This window comes from Vicugna pacos, chromosome 7, assembly GCF_048564905.1.
Source record: "Vicugna pacos chromosome 7, VicPac4, whole genome shotgun sequence".
NCBI lineage: Eukaryota > Metazoa > Chordata > Mammalia > Artiodactyla > Camelidae > Vicugna > Vicugna pacos.
Genome location: NC_132993.1, coordinates 62,211,169 through 62,228,016, shown reverse-complemented (window position 1 = coordinate 62,228,016; position 16,848 = coordinate 62,211,169). Strand labels below are relative to the sequence as shown.

The 16,848-nt window shown below is 34.0% G+C and overlaps 1 protein-coding gene across 2 annotated transcripts in view; it reads left to right on the top strand.

The window, feature by feature from the left end:
* Nucleotides 1-16,848, top strand: part of VPS50 (VPS50 subunit of EARP/GARPII complex) — a 105,681-nt gene that overhangs the window by 17,773 nt on the left and 71,060 nt on the right. The window contains exons 3-9 of one of the 2 annotated variants that reach the window (XM_072964982.1): nt 2,212-2,316; nt 3,434-3,505; nt 5,613-5,666; nt 6,468-6,538; nt 7,305-7,422; nt 7,504-7,539; nt 8,670-8,752. In XM_072964982.1, the coding sequence (XP_072821083.1) occupies nt 2,212-2,316; nt 3,434-3,505; nt 5,613-5,666; nt 6,468-6,538; nt 7,305-7,422; nt 7,504-7,539; nt 8,670-8,752 (539 nt within the window). Of the gene's footprint in view, nt 1-2,211; nt 2,335-3,433; nt 3,506-5,612; nt 5,667-6,467; nt 6,539-7,304; nt 7,423-7,503; nt 7,540-8,669; nt 8,753-16,848 lie in introns of both variants that reach the window. The other variant, XM_006207635.4, reaches the window with a different exon arrangement.

Below are 16,848 nucleotides of genomic sequence, written 5' to 3'. Positions count from 1 at the left end.
TTTGAATTTCTGGCTTGTTCCGTATCTGATGTTTTTCATTCTTAGCAATTTTTGTAATCTTCTTCCTTTGTTTTTTTTTTTTTTGAATAGTACCAAGTACATCTATGGTGCTGCAGAATTCCTAGGGAGGCAGCATTGCTATATCCCCACTTGGGTCTTATTCGTTCCCTTAGCTTGTAGCATCTGAAGCTGTGAACTTTTAGGGAGGGACATCGCCAGGAATTTCTGATCTCTTTTTCCATTTCGTGTCTCACTGTCAATTCAGATTTCCACTGGATGCAGGGAGGTTGCCTGTGGATAGGCTAACTAGTTGGGAATCCTTCCACAAGTTGTGTGGGTTTAGCCCAGGTCTGTTAAACCTCCTCAGCGCCGTTGTCCAAGGTGCTACATGGATTAGTGTGTTGTAGATAAATCCCCACCGGAATAGAGCTCCCACTGTTAAGATGCTGGATTTCTTGGTGTACTCAGAATATCTAATTGCATGCTAAATCAGTGATGGCTGTATCTTTAACATTTTTTTTTGTTTGTTTATTTTATAAGTTGACTTTTGGTACTGAAGAAGCTTTTTTTCCCCTGTACTTTTAGTTACACAGGTTTAGTTTTTATAGGACTTTGCCTTCTCTTTTCAATTTAATGGAATTTTAAATTTGAACAGTTAGCTATTCTCTTGAGTTTCAGATTTATTGCTGTAGTATTATCTTTTAGCTTGACTCTCCTAAGAGGGGATAATTTTATAATTAATAATTTTATAAATTTAAAATATAAATTCAAGTCTAAAAGATATATAAACCAGGCTCTTTTTTTGCATGATTTTTCTTTTTCTTTTTTTTAACATCTTTTATTGAGTTATAGTCATTTTACAATGTTATGTCAAGTTCCAGTGTAGAGCACAATTTTTCTGTTATACGTGAACATACATATATTCATTGTCACATTTTTTTTCACTGTGAGCTACCACAAGATCTTGTATATATTTCCCTGTGCTATACTGTATAATCTTGTTTATGTATTCTACATATACCTGTCAGTATCTACAAATTTTGAACGCCCGGTCTATCCTTTCCTACCTCACCCTGGCTCTTTTTTTAATCAATAAAAATTATACCCTGCAATAAAATAATTTTGAATATTTCTATTTGGAAAATATTATCCTCTAATTGACCCTATAATTTTTGTGTATTTAATTAATGGTGATTTATTAAGAAGTTTTGGTAAGTATTATTTTGACTGTAAAATGCTTTTAAATGCTGGTTTCTTTTGTGTGCTTAAATGTATTTGAGATTAATTTGAATAAAATTGACTAAATTGTTATATGTCTATAATTATATGTCGATTGATTAGTGTGGCAGAGAGTGGGTATCTGAATTACTGAAATTTCCCGGTTAGCTGAAGGTTTATCCAATTATGCACTGAAGCTGCGTGGGATAAGTATGCTGACATTAGGGGTAGGATTTTTGTTAAGCTCTTTTTTGTTGTGTAAATCCAGCAGAGCCCTATGCCCTATCATTAGAAAGAAAATATTTTCTCAAAGTCAGAACTTTAGGTTCATGATCAGTTCGTTAATTGTAGTATCAGTACACCTTGAAGGAAGCTGCTTTGGAATTACAGAGCTAAACTTGTAAACCTTTTCTGGACATAGAATTACAGAACTAATCTTGTGAACCTTTTCTGGAACCAAGTGTTTCTTAGCTAAGCAGTGAGATTTTCAGCAGAAGAAAGGATTTCTTATTTATATTTTAAGTTTGTAAAATTATTAACTGTAAACCTGAATTCCAATGCTGTTTGTGACCTGAAAGTCATTGAGATGTTGTTCCCTGCTTATCTGTGGTGAGACAGATTTTAGAATGTTGTTAAATGATGAAAATACGTATATGTGTGATATGTATGTATGATAGATATTAGGTACTTACTGTTTTTTTCCTTTTGTTTATATCTAAATTCTCTCAACTACTAGTTGGCACACAAGGAATTGAAAATAAAATCTGAATCCTCAAACTGGCTAGTTTTTTTTTCTCCAATAGATGGGTAGTTTTTAGTGTTTGGCTGTTTTCCTAATTTTTCGTGAACTCTGATGTTTTCTGTTAGTCTGTCTCCTTGGTCAGAATGTTTCCCAGGAGATTTGCAAGTGTTATGACAGATGATTATTTATTTCTATGCAGATAGAAATATAATAGCTACAGGTGCTATAACTGATTTTTTTTTTCCATAAAGGAGGAATTCCGAGAACTTCGAGAACAGCCTAGTGACCCTCAAGCTGAACAAGAACTAATTAATAGTATCGAACAAGTGTATTTTTCTACGGACTCATTTGATATTGTTAAGTATGAGCTGGAGGTAAAAAAAAAAAAAAACCTTCATTAAAACCTATCTAAAGCCTGTTGTGTTCAGTGATTGAATGTGTGAATGAGCTATGAATGATTTTTAGGGTTTTTTTTTTTTTTTTCAATACCAGGACTGGTCTGTGATGAGCATATTGTGATTAAAAATAATCTCATCTTTCAACAATGCTGATAATTCATTTAAAGATGTAAAATTAAGTGCAGCTATAGACATTTGATCCAGGAAACATTTGTGTATTTTTGGTTTTTAACTGTTAGCATACCATATGTTAGTATGTTGCCTCTATCTTATTTTATATTGGTTAAATATATTTAGGAAAGCTCTGAGACTTTTAGTCATGAAAATTTATTTACATAATTGTTTAGTCGTGATAAATACCCCTGTGCCATAATGTTTAGAACAATGGTGTTTTAAGTTTACAGGAACTTCAAAAAAAAAAAAATTTACGGGAACTTCAAAAAAAGTCCAAATAGTAAAATTCAGATTTTAGATAAAGGCAATACCCAGCTCATTCTGAAGTTTCATTATGAGTTGACTGAGGCTTGAAGTCTAACCTGGCAGTTTCCTGTCTATACAATTGTATGCGTTTTTGTTGGTTTCCCTTACTGTCCTCTGAAATATGTGTACTCTAGAATGTACTCCAACAACTGTCACTGTTGCACTGTGGTGCTTAGTTACCATTCATATTATTTCAGAGGGGACACAAATTTTGAGTTCTGTCATAGGTAGGTAGGGATGTACTGGTGGCTGAGGTTAGGGACTTGCACTCATTTGGTTACAGGTTGTGGAGGCAGTGTTTCCCTGCTCAGGGTCCAGAAGTCCCAGGGGTGGCAGGGTTTCCTGGGGGTTGGAGGCTGCAGCAGTGGAGATAGGAGGGCTGGGTGAGGGATAGAACTTGAGCACCAAAAGGTTGGGTAACAGAGATACAGGCTTTTGTGTCTGGAGTCTAGAGGGGAACTTGGGGAGGACAGGAGAAACAGGATGTGACACTGTTTTGTATGCACAGATTGTAGTTCATAAGGGAGAGGTGTGTAGGTAAATGAAACCAAATTAAATTGTTTTTCACCCTTCATTTATGGATTCTTTGTTTTAGAAGCTTCCTCCTGTTCTCAATTTGCAAGAGTTAGAGGAGTACAGAGACAAATTGAAACAACAGCAAGCTGCAGTGAGTAAAAAACATTTCTTTCTGACAACTGTAAATGAAACACAACAGAGAGGTGTAATGTTTGCAGATTTTATGGTTTAACTAATATATTAACATATTAAACAAATATTATTTAACATGACTTTGACTCAAATGATGTATTTATACATAGAAATTCATTGCCTATTCAGTTTCCCTTGTGTTACCTTGATAGATTTGCTTCTAGAATTGGAGTTCTTTCTCTGGAATACTAAACATAACCAAAGAATTTTGAACTTTTTTTCAGATTACTAGGACTTCTTTGTATGACTTCTCTGCACAGTTTTTTCTTTCAATTTTTTCAGTTTCTTTTTTTCCAAATTTTATTAATTTAAATTTTTTTTTCAGTTTTATTAGATAGAATTGTTACAGTTTGTATATACATATGCAGTATATTGCATCCCTATCTATAGTTTTGTGGTGGAGTTTTTTTATCCAGAGTAAAGACCCCCACTTGTAGTTGAAATTGGTCTAAAGGGAATACAGGGTTAAGATTCAGAAAGTCTGAATTGTAATCATTGTTAATTGTGTGATGTTGGGCAAGTCACTTAGCCTTGCTGAGTCCCTTTTTGTTTCATCCGTGAAGTAATGGATTAGGCATATATTTTCTCTAATGCTGTACAATTCTGTGATTTTGTATTTTCCTCATGTTAGGCTGAATTCCTAAAAGAGTGATATAATAATTTAGCTATTTTTATTTAAAATACGATTTTTAATAATACATCTGACAAAGAAAGGAAGATGTACTTCTCTTTCTTTTGTATTATACCTGGAGGTCTTGGTGGGTGCTGGTGTCTCCCTGTGGGCAGCAGCAGTGATGTGGGAAGGGCACTTGAGCATTAAAGGGCTGTGTAGTAAAGCTATGCTGTGCTTTTGGAAACTTAGAATTCAGTGGATGATGGCACCTTTTGCCTTCTCTTGGTTTCAGCATGTTTAAATATGTCCTCCTCCTCCTCTGTACTTCATATGGTGACATTCTTTTGGGAAGGAGCCCCACCTCAAGGGCCATGTAGTATAGTGCCCTTTGGGATTTGATAAACCTGGGCTTGAATCCCGGCCTAGCAGCTTAATAACTGTATGAGCATGGATGATTTACTGTTACCTATTTTAAGATGACTCATCTGGAAAATGAGGAAGCAAGTAACTATTTCAATAGATTATGAAAAGCACACTGCCTGGCACAGTGCAGACTAACAATAACTACATTATCTATTTTAAAAAAATAAGCCCAATTTGGTAAAATTACGTGGGGTTTCTGTCTGCACATTTATACAGATTCATATCTGTCAAATCTATACTTATCTGCGCAAATTCCAAGTGGATTAAAAAACCATGAAAGGGTTAATGCCGTAGCTGAATGTGTGTGTAGTGTTTTCGTTCATTCCCAGTTGACTGGGGAAAGGAGAGGGGACAATCACCAGATACCTTTGGTGTGCCATGCTTTGTGCTAGACGTGGTCCTGCTGCAGTGTCCTCCTGCAGGGGCCGCTGAAATTGTGAAGTAAGAGCCTCATGTTCTAAACCATTATAATTCTAACTTGCAGACATTAACATTATTCATAGAGGTGACCAAGAAGGCTTTAGACATCTTCATAGCACTCCAAAAAAACATGTGTTTCCAATTTTTCAGAAATGGAGGACCAAATTTTATTGTTTGTCTTCCTGTGTGGTACAAAGGATCTGAAGGGTACAATGATGTTCTCCGATTCCCAGACGTTGTTTCTGTAAATACAGTTGGTTAAACCTTTATTTATCTCATCAAGTTTATCTTTTTAAAACAAATCCTGTGCCCTTAAAGATGGCTACACTTTTGTGCATGTTAGTTAAATCTGATAATGATACTCATTATTAATGGTAATAACAACCATTTATTGAGCTTCTGTTAAAGTCCAAGCACTGTGCTATGTGCTCTACCTCTTTTACTAATTTCATAGCCAGAGAAATACGTGTGGCCATAGCATGCCAATATCTGTTGTAGAAGTTATTGGGAAGACTTGTGGAATGTTCTGGAAAATTTTTAAATGTAAAATGTAATAGAAAGCATGAGGCTTTTTCTTTTATTTCCTTTGTTTGATTGCATTTTCTTGTAGGTCTCTAAAAAAGTAGCAGATTTAATCCTTGAAAAACAGCCTGCTTATGTAAAGGTAGGATGATATTTGTTATTTTTAATAGTAAAATATTAAACATGTGTAAGTGACTTACATTTGAAATTTGAAATATTTTAATTTATTCTTTTGTCTGTAGTTTTATAGCAACATATTAACTCTATGTGGGTTGTGTCTGTATATGTTTTTTCTCTCATTTGGGGGGGATTATACCAAACCGAAGAATTGAAATAATTTTTATACCTGATTCTAAAGTAATCTGTTTGGTTTTCCTAACTTCGGAAAGGCCACTGAAAATTGCTTTTATTTATTTTGTAACTCATAGCTCATCAGTGACTGCTCAGTCTTTCTTTAAAATATGATATAGAACTGTCTAGCTGAATCTGCCTTTTCATTGGAAAATCAGAGACTTCAAAATCCACTGAAATATCTAACAATGATCAAATGAAGATATTCATTGTCACAGCGTCTTAGCAAACAGAAATCATATTTGTCATATCCTTGGTTACCTCGTGAAGGTCTATTGGGTAGAAACATTGAAATGGATGTATTAGTATTTGTTTATACCCATCTAAAAGAAGTTGGATCTAGATTTTTTTCACAAACAATACTGCCTAAATATTTTGTCACATGCTTTTATGAAAATCATTGAAAGTAGTTATTTAAAATAATTTTGTGAAAGATATACCAACAGTATTCAAGTTCAGGTATTTTTGTTGCTACTTTGTTTTCAAGCAGTCTTTTCTTTGAAACCCACGAAAGTTTTTGTTAGAGAACTACACCAATAAGAAAGAAAACTAAAATGCTTCAAACAGTAACTTACACCGAATCTTTCCATAGGAACTTGAAAGAGTTACCTCATTGCAGACGGGTCTTCAGTTAGCTGCCGTTATCTGCACAAACGGGAGGAGGTATTGCATTTGATGTTTTATTCTTTAAGCTGAATAACATTTGAGTAAAACTGGGAAATTGTCATTGAATATTGATTTTTCTTTTATTATTATGGCTGTAGTTTCTACAATACCATTCATTGACTGAATTTATATTATGATCTAAAAACTGCCCTAAGAAGGTATGTGGGAAATGTCCACAAATCTAGTTAGGGGATTAAAAATAATACTGTTTTTTTGTATTGCATCAATGCTTCTCAAACTGTGGTGAAGGACCTGTCTTTTTTTTTTAAATCTCCAACTTGTTACAGACTATTATTTTTATAAAATGCAATAAAAAGAAATTACGAGGAAAATGAATTTTTGAAAAACCAACCAAACACATACAAAACACAGTCTTGTATTTTTCATTATCAGACTCATCAAGCATAAAATTATCATGTTAACTTTTGCTCTGCGTGGTAAAAAAATTTTTTTGTTATTAAGTTCATCAAGCATAAAATTATCTTGTCAGCTTTTGCTTTACATGTTTTAAATGCTTATTGTCAATTTCTGTACTTTCTTGTGACGGACCACTAACAGTTTGAGGATTGGTACCAGTCCACCCACCTTGCTTCAGGTTATGCTGGTTTAGATTGAGCTGTTCAATAAATTTGTTAAATAGTGCTCATAATCCTTAATTTTAAGAGTAATTCAGGATAGTGTCTTATTAATTGCCTAATTGTTCTGGTTGGATAGTGTTCTTTTATATTAGAAAAATTTAACTGTTTATTGTTCACTTTTGCAGACATTTGAATATTGCAAAGGAAGGTTTTACTCAAGCTAGTTTAGGCCTTCTTGCCAATCAAAGGAAACGTCAGTTGCTGATTGGACTTCTGAAATCTCTGAGAACTATAAAAACATTGGTATATATGGGTTACTTTTTAAAAATTAAAGTTTAATTTTATGATTGAAGCAGATTTTACCTTTGATTTTTGTTTTTTCAGCAAAGAACAGATGTTCGCTTAAGTGAAATGCTGGAGGTAAGTTAACAAGGCTTGGAAATTTGGTGATCCTAATGATATTAAGTGGAGAATTATTATGAAAAAAATTCAGATGTGCATTTTTCCCAGATCAGTGTATGGTACAAAGAACATTTTTACACATGTAAAGGAACTTGCTCTGGAGCATTTTTCTATTGACATACTTCATTGAGAAAAATTTCTTGGGGAAGGTGTTCAGTTTGTAGCAATGTGGGAAACTTCAGTATCTTTTGATTATATCTGCGCCCAAACAGCAATGAAATTATCTTTTGTATCTAACAAAGTAGTGATTTGAGGAATATGTCATATATTAGTTATGCTTGGTGTCTCATAGACAAGTTGGCTTCCTGAGTGAGCCATCTGTTTTTTCTTTGGTGCTTTCTTGGCATTCTTTACATACTTCTGTTATAAGATTCACCGAAGCCTAAGGTATTATGTGTATTTCCCCATAATTCTGGAGCACCTTCGGGTATCATCTCAGCATCTGTGGTTTGAATTGCCTTTGTTGAATTTAGATACGGACTTCAGGAACATTTTTTGATGGTTTTGTATGTAATCACTCATTACTTCTAAACTATTACCGCTAAATTAGGATTTGAGAATTCCATATGGAAAATTCACTTGGCATTAAATTACTGTTTGGGTGATAAAAATATTGTGAGGCTATTAATGAATATTTCACTTTTTCCCAACTTATTTGTTTAAGAATATTTATGGATTTCTTGGTGGTAGAACTGTTGAATGTTGATTACAAGTAGAATGCATACTGTTTTGGAACATTTTATATAAACACAACTGGAAGAAGATAGCTTTACAGTTAAAGAACTCCTTCCCTCTGAAGCAGCTTACACTTTTTATAGGCTTTATCCACATGTCATGGTCTCAGAGGGCTATTACTGTATATTTAAGAGAACAGAGTGTTTTTTTCTGTGCATACATTTTAGGCTTGGAGCTAGTTGCTTCGTTATATTTTATTTATCTTACTGTTGACATTATACTCCTCATCTGAGAGGAATTAAAATTTTCTGGTACTGTAACTTTTGGATAGAGTATGAACAGAGATTTATCTTTCTCAGGGACTTTAATAAAAATGTGTCCAGTTTAATGCCTTCTGTCGTTGCTGTTTTAAGGAGGAAGACTACCCAGGAGCTATTCAGCTGTGCCTGGAATGTCAGAAAGCTGCCAGCACTTTTAAACATTACAGTTGTATAAGGTAAGGTCATGTACAACTTTTAAAGCAGACTCTTTTGTCAGTTTTTATATAGGAGTTGTGTAACATACAATGTTAACAAACATTGCAAGTTAATGTTAAGTGCTGTGTTCTAGCTTGGCATTCTTGTTTGTAAATGGACAGTACAATAAAATTATAAATAATAATTTTTATAAGATATGAATGATTGGATACTTTTTAATCCTGCTTCCTGTCACCTCATTGAAACTTTTTTCCATATTTTTTCCCAGTCTTACTGATTTCATTTTTATAGAATGGTTGAGAATAAATTCATCTGTTCTTGTCTCCATTGCAACTCTTGGGAATTCTTCTGCCTTAACTTTGCCCAGCTTATAAATATTGAGAGTGCTGTTGCAGTTTGTTTTTCAGATCCAGATGGTTCAACTGTTTGGCTCATCATGATAAGGATTCTTTTGGAAAATTTAAATGTGATTTCACTTTCTGTAACAGTCATCTTTGTAATGTTTAAGTGATTGTGTGTTCAATGTGTTGTATCTTTTGTTTAAGTATTTATAAAACTTACAGTGTAAAGATAGTTGCTGCATCCTTTGCTCTTAGTTCTAATTTCTATTAATGAATTTTGGTCTGCTTAAAATGAAGGTTTTGCATTAGTGGTAACAGTACCTTGGGGAGGCTCTAATCCTGCTGTAATATCCATCATTCCTCTAAAACCATCAAAAATAAACATACAAACTAAGTAAAATAGTGAACTTGCCAAGCAAACGCAGTTTCAAATTAAATTCCTACTTATCCCAGAATGTAGCCCCTTAGTCTCTCCTGTATGGTCAGTAAGCAGGATGCACTGATGGTGTAGATGTTGATTGCTAGTATCTGAAAAATAAAAGAATTATGATAGAGTGAAACAGTAATAATAGTTTTGAATTTTGAATTAAACTTGTTCTTTAAGTTGTGCTTTAAGTCTGTTCTGTCACATCGTAGGTCTCTGCTGGTATAGTATAAGGGCTAGATATTTTCCCCCTGGGGATGGAATTTTTTTCCATTAGGATCATGCACATTGAAGCAAAACACTTTTTATTTGATTAGGAACACATAGTTTGGGTAGTACCAGTGATATTTTGGTTTTATCCATTTTGACAGTGATTAACTGTCACTGTTAAAAACATGATTGTGTCATTTATACTTAATAGGTTGAGAGAATAGAGAATTAGCTCTAGTGTGTTGAATCTATTTGAAAATTTCTAGCCAGGCCTTCTGGATCTTGAAGAAACATAGTGCTGATTTAGTTCATTTTGTGGTGATAAATCTGTTGAATGAGAAAAGCTTATTTATGATTGGCTGAAAATAATTCAGGGAGTTATGCATTTACTAAGTGTTTATTATATGTCGAGTGCTTTGCTTTGGAATTGGCTGCACAGTGATGAGCTGTATGTAATGCAATCAGTATAACCATGGTTTTCTATAGTGCATAGTCTATCAAGATGAACTCGGGCTGGAGTAGGCACAAGTGGGAGAGGGCTTTAGAGAGAAGGAAGTTGAGCGTACAGTGGAAGCGTTGGGATCTAATTCTCCTTAGGGGGCCAATACTAAGGAGGCCCTTTGGGAGGAGTTAGCTAAACTAAGATATGAGGGGTTGTGAATATGAGATTACTGGTATCATGGTGAAGTCTTTGTTGCAGAGATGCCATGGATCGAAAATGTCCATAGTATTTATAGCAACACAGAAATCAAAGTTGACCTTCTTGAGGACAGATTTGTTTGATGTGTAAGTGCAGGATGAGGAAATTTTATGAAGAGGAGAGAAGTGGAATTGAGGGGGAGAAACCTGAATGTTTGAAAATCGATGGGAAAGAGTACATAATAAAATAGAGAACATAATAATAAATTAAGGCTTTGTAGTGATAATAGCAGAGATTGACTTTGAAAAGGACACCATTCTGTTGTAATAGGGAAGAATGAGTCTGGAAATTTGGTGGTTGGAAATTGAGGCAGCAGGTGACATGAGTTGATACTTTATTATTTCCATTAATTAAAATTTTTATTATAGCTTTGCTAAAGTAAATATCTAATTTGATGAGAGTTAATTATAAAAAATTATTTTGAAAGAAATTCTTATTTAGGCTTTTTCAAGTTAGCATAAGTTGTCTTCCTAGCACTTTTTAATTTTTATGTATATAGTGGTATGTGGAGGAAGTGTGACTACAGTTATCTGACCTGGTGAGAAGTTTTGAAATGGGAAAGATCTGCAATAATGATTTAAATTAATTATTGTTTTATTTTAGGTCATACAGTATATAAGAGGCATGCTATGTTTACATATTTGAGTCATGCATACAATAAAGAGAAAAGTTTGTTTTATTTTCTGAAAAGAGGTAAAAATACATGCAAAGAATACACACATGAAAATAGGTTAAAAAAAAAGTCCCAAAAAATTCATTGTAATGGGGTTTTATCTTAGGCTTCCTGGGAAATCTGCTAGAGTTGTGTTTTTAACTTCATGATTTAGTAGCTAGGTGGGGTGGCTCAGAGAGCAGAGCTGTTAGTTGGAATTGCTTGGTGGTGATGACAGTCCCTCCACCAGCAATTTCTTCACCCCCATGGACAGCAGTTTCCTTTGTAAGCCACCATTCGTCCTGCCTGACCCAACTCCCTTTTCCCTTCACCTCTTTCTTACTTCATCTGTTTGCTCCTGTTTGGGAGAACACAGGATTGTTCACTTGAATTGAAAAAAGAAAGAAAACTGGTACCTCTTCAAGTACCTTGTATCTTCCTTGAGATGTGCTGTATTTCAGCATCTTTACTGTAACATCAGTTTTGTTCACTTTTATAACTGACAGGGAACATTTTTGCATTATTTCACCTTTCTTGAGTTGATTGATAGAGAGTCCTATAGTTGGGATTTACTGAGAGTAAGAATCAGAGTGTGTTTATGTTGAAGTACATCCAATGAAGCATTTAATTTCTTTTTCACTTAAAATTTATCTAAATTAGTTTCAAGAAAAGTTATTTTTAAAAGTCAAAACTGCTTTATTATTTTTTAATTTCATTTGAAAGAAACTACTTGATTGAACCTGAGAGCATGCTGGATTATGCACCGAAAAGTTTGCATACCGTCTGAACTAGTGGGTTGAATACTGTGCTTTAACATAGACACAGGTATTTAATTTCTCATAACCTTTAAAATATCCTGTTATTTTTTTCTCAGAAGGTGATTTTGACAGTTGAATGGAAATTATAGGTTGTAGATCTTCTTTGTCATAGAGCAGTGAGCACAGCTTTTAGGTACAAGTATTAGCGGTACCAGGGACTATCCTTCCCCTATTGACCTTAATTCCTTTCTAGCAAGCTGTGCCTGCTCTCTTTCTCTTTAGACTCACACCAGGGGAACCCAGCAGCCCTGCCTGGAGTAGTGCTGAGCAAGGAGTGTTTCTGCAGGATCGCCAGGCCCTCTTAGCTGGACCCATGTGTTGATCTGGAGTCCCTGTTGCTCCTTCTGCTTGGGCTGAGTTACTGATACTGTGCTATCCGGCCATGGCGCTATTCTGACACTGTCTGCATTCCTTATCTTTTATCTTGTTTTCCTCTGCCTCCTTCCCCCCACACAGTGCCATTTAAAAATAATGTAAAGTAAAATCTACACAAAGCATAGTATTTGAACAAAAGAGTCTTAAACAAAACGTGGAAGTTTTTTTTTCTGCCCCACTCACCATTTCCTTTCCTACTCCCTGGAGTAAACCGCTTTTACAGCTTATTAATTTTTTCCAGTGGATTTCATTGTAATTTAAAATACCACACTACAGTATCTTTCTCCTGACTGATCACTGTAGATAGTTGTTGATGCTCTAGTTGTTTACTCCCCATAATAAAAATCAATGAGTTAGGACTTTGATATACTTCCTTTTACTTCTCTTCCTTTCTCTTCCAGGTTTTGTTAGCAAGACTGTTATTTTCACTTGGTCAAGTTTATAACATCTATATTCTTTTCAGAACTGTAATTAAATCTTCTCTGTTCTTTCTGATAGGTTAATTTTTTTAGAAGTAACCTAACAGAAGTCATCTTTATTATTCTGATTATGTAAATATTATTGTCTGCGGAACTAAGTAGAGTGATTTGACGTATTAAAAAAAAGGAAAAATAATCCTTTGTCTCTAAATGAAAATCAGAATCCATTAGTATTTTTCTTAATTTCTCTTCATCATTTTTCACTTTTTTAGGTCCTTCTCAGCTACTGTCATTTCTTTATAACGTTCCCTTTTAGTATATTCCTTTGTCCTGATTTATTAGTTACTGCTTTGAAACTTTTTTTTGACATGGCATGCATGGGGGGTAAATTTTCAGATTTTGAAATGATTTAATTTTTCTTTCAACCGTGTATGTACTAAATAATTTTTTTTCATAGAAGATGGAAGGTGTTGCTCAGTTGTCTATTTTGGCCTCCTGTGTCGTTGGAGCGAGTCTGATGCGATTCTCGTTCTCATTCCACCATAAGTGGTGTCTTTCCTTTAGAAATTTTTAGGATTTTTCTTTTTTGTTTCCTTGATGTTCTAAAATTTCACCAGTCTAGAAAGATCTTCTGTGTCAGACTTTGACTCCTAGATGCTGAGACAAGAATGGAGTATTGTTTAAGGCTTCGCTGTGTGAGCTGCTGACTTACTTGGTATACCAAGAGCTTTTGAAATTTATTTGTTCTCTAGGAGTTTGTAATAACAGGCAATTAATAGGTAGGAATGGGGGATAATATGCCAGTTAAGAGCACAGAATACACAAACAAAAGACCATCAGAGATGTTCAAGCTGTGAATGACTCACTTCCCATGCCCCTGCAGGAGTGGGAAATACTGACATTTATAGGAGTGAGAGTAGAAGTGGGACTCTATTAGCTAAGGCAGCACTGACTATACAGTAATTCTAAATTAGATTTTAATAAGGTTTTCTCACTAAAGCTTGATTTTTCAGCATTTAAAAATTGAATCATGATGATGGTGATAGTGATTATAGTATAATATTTTAAAAGTTTTGGCCTTTACTGTGTGTCAAATACTGTTCTTGTCATTTTTCTTTCCTTTTCTTATTTAGTAATCACAAAATATTCCCTGGAGGTGTTGTTATTGTCTCTCTTATGGATAAGGACATTGATGCTTTGTAAAATAATTGGCAAAGTCAAGATTTAAACTTAGATCTGTTGGAATGGAGAGCTTGTTCTTAACCACAACTGCACTAGACTGTCTGTAGCTATTACGTGCAGTGGAAGCTTGTGGCTAGTAGGCCCATTTTTATTATTCTGCTCCAGTATCTGAGTTATATCCTTACTAGAATTAATTCTATTTTTTCCTAAACCTCTTTCTGCCAGTTGTCTTTGTTTGTTTGTTTATTTTTACTGTATTTATGTTGTTTAAGTAAATAAACTAATGAAGTGAAACAAGATTTTAAAAGTAAGTTGAATGCATTGAAAAAAAATCGTAATGTTAAAAATAAATTTCCTTTTGAATTTTTTGTAGATGAGACAACTCAAAAAATTGGGGAATATAAGGTAGCAATGTGATTTGACATTTGGATTGTTTTGCATTTGTTTTTGAGTTTCTGCTTCACTTTTGAGAAAATGAAACTTGAAATTATAATTAATTTGTGATTTGGCTCAATGAGACTAAGAAGTTAAAAAAAAACCAGTCAAATGAAAAGATGTTGGCTCTAAATCAGAAATGGGTGAATGAAGTACATTTATACAGTTTTAGTTAAAATAGTCAACTGTAAACACACAAATAAATATCCCTCTTTTAATTTTGTTCAGTTGACCAACTAAAATGTCTTCTACTGAACTGTAGCACAGGGTCGGCACAGGGACTTTGTCTTTAAAGGGCCAGATGATAAATATTTTAAACTTCACAGGCTGTAAGTTCTTAGGTGCAGCTGTTCGGCTCTGCCCTTCAAGACTGAAAGCAGCCTTGAACGATAGGTGAACAAAGGCATGTGGCTGTGTTCCAATAAAGTTTTATGCAGAAACATAGCCTGTTGACTAGATTTGTCTCTTGAGCCTGATCTCTGTTCTGGAAGTACAATTCACAAAGTTTGGAGATGATTTGAACATTTTTAGTATCCTTAGTAATGGACTGTGGGCTTTCTCTGTGATGAACAGTTATGTTCTGGGTTAGGTTGGGGATTTCTAAACAGAGTGAGGACAGAGGTCTGGGTAGATCCAAAGTGACCTTAGGAGTTTGTTTATGGTCTGTAAGTGGTCTGAAGGATCGTGTGGACACTTAATGGTACCTCAGGGTTGTTGGTTTAGCTTCGAAGTGTTTGAAAATCAGGTTTTCTCTGAGGTCTGTTGATAAATTATCTGCCAGCAGTGAATAGATCGAAATCATTGAAATAGACTTCTGATCTAAATTGACTGGAGTTTCCAGGGACCTTGGACATACAGTGTAAACTTAGCAGTATAAATTTTGCTTAAGTGCATTCCAGAATTTTTACCACTCTACTGAATTATATACAGAGATGTGGTAGTTGGGTAACTGGTGTTCAGTATATAATAGAATCTTGAAACTTTAGAGCCAGAAACATCACTTTAGATCCAGCCTGCTTTGGTGTAGGAACCTAATGCCCAAGGCTATTAAGAGACTTGTCCTAAATCACATGGCTCATTAATAACAGACCAGGGAAAGAACTTTTAGAGGCTAATTACCTATGAACCATCTTGTCTTTCATTATGGTCAAATTTGTACAAAATTTTGATTTATATGCAACTTTCTAGGACTTACTTTGCCAGTGTGTATGTCCTAGATCAGCTATTGAAAAGAAAACTTTTAATTATTTATGGATATGTTATCTTTAATATTTTCTGTAGTGACTATAAAAATGACCCCCAAATTGTTTGATTCATTCTGTTCACTTGCAAATAGACTTTAATAGCTTTTAGCCTTTCATCTTAGAACTAGTAGTTTTTTTGACCATAATGTAGCTTCTTTTTAATCCAAATGTTTATGAATAGGTTCTTTTTATATGCTTTGGTTAATGGACTGAAATAACTTGAATTCATGTTTCTAAATGATGGCTAAGGGTTTCCTTAAAGGCTGTATATTTAACATATCCACTCCTTAATCACATTTTTATGTATGTATTTTTAATTAGTAGTAAACTGTTATCAAACTACAGTTTAGATTTTGAAAGCATTTTTAATAAACCAAAATGTTTGATTTCTAGATTTTGTATGTAGAATCTTCTACATACTATTTACATTACCACATTTGCATTAATTCTGGATAGGCTCTAGAATCATTTTAACCATAAGTAGATGCAATACAAACATCTAGATTTATGATAATATTGTAAATAAAAGCTAAGCCCATTTTTTTCAATTAAGAACCTGAAGAAATCATTACTCTCACCAGTGAATGAGTTTAGATACATTCCTTTTTTTCCAAACTCAAAATATTCCCTGAAACTCCCAGATAACAGTTGTTAAAAAACTACAAAACCTTGTATATTTTTGGTGTATTAAACTGCGTCTTTCACTTGTTCTTACTGTTTTATTTTACTTTTGCCATAAGTTATTTTGTTAAAATGTTTTTTTCTATGATATTATTTATTTTGTTAGGTATCACAGATCTTTTTTAGTAATGGAATATTACAATTCAAATAATACTGATTTCTTTTAAACTGACCTAGGGAGAATTAAAGGGGAAAAAAATCAGATTCAAATTCATATCTTAAGTGTATAACTCAATACATTTGTACAAGGTGAACATAATAATGTAATTACCTCCCAGAAGTAGAAATAGAACATTTCTAGTGCTCCGGAAACTTCCTTCATGCCCCATTCCGATCATTATTCTCTCAAGGTAACTAACCACTGTTCTGGCTTCTGTCACTGAAGTTAGTTTTGCCTATTTGAACTTTCTGTAAATGGAATCATACAGTATGTACTTTTTAAATTGACTTCTTCTGTCCAGTATTATGTTTTTGAGATTCAGGTGATGCATTCTCATTACTATAGTATTTCATCATATAAAATACGTAACACTTTATTAATCCATTTAATTGTTCATAGACAGTTGGGTTCTTTCAAGTTTCTGCCTGTTACGAATAATACTTTAAGGATTGTGTATGCATTTCTGATAGGTCCA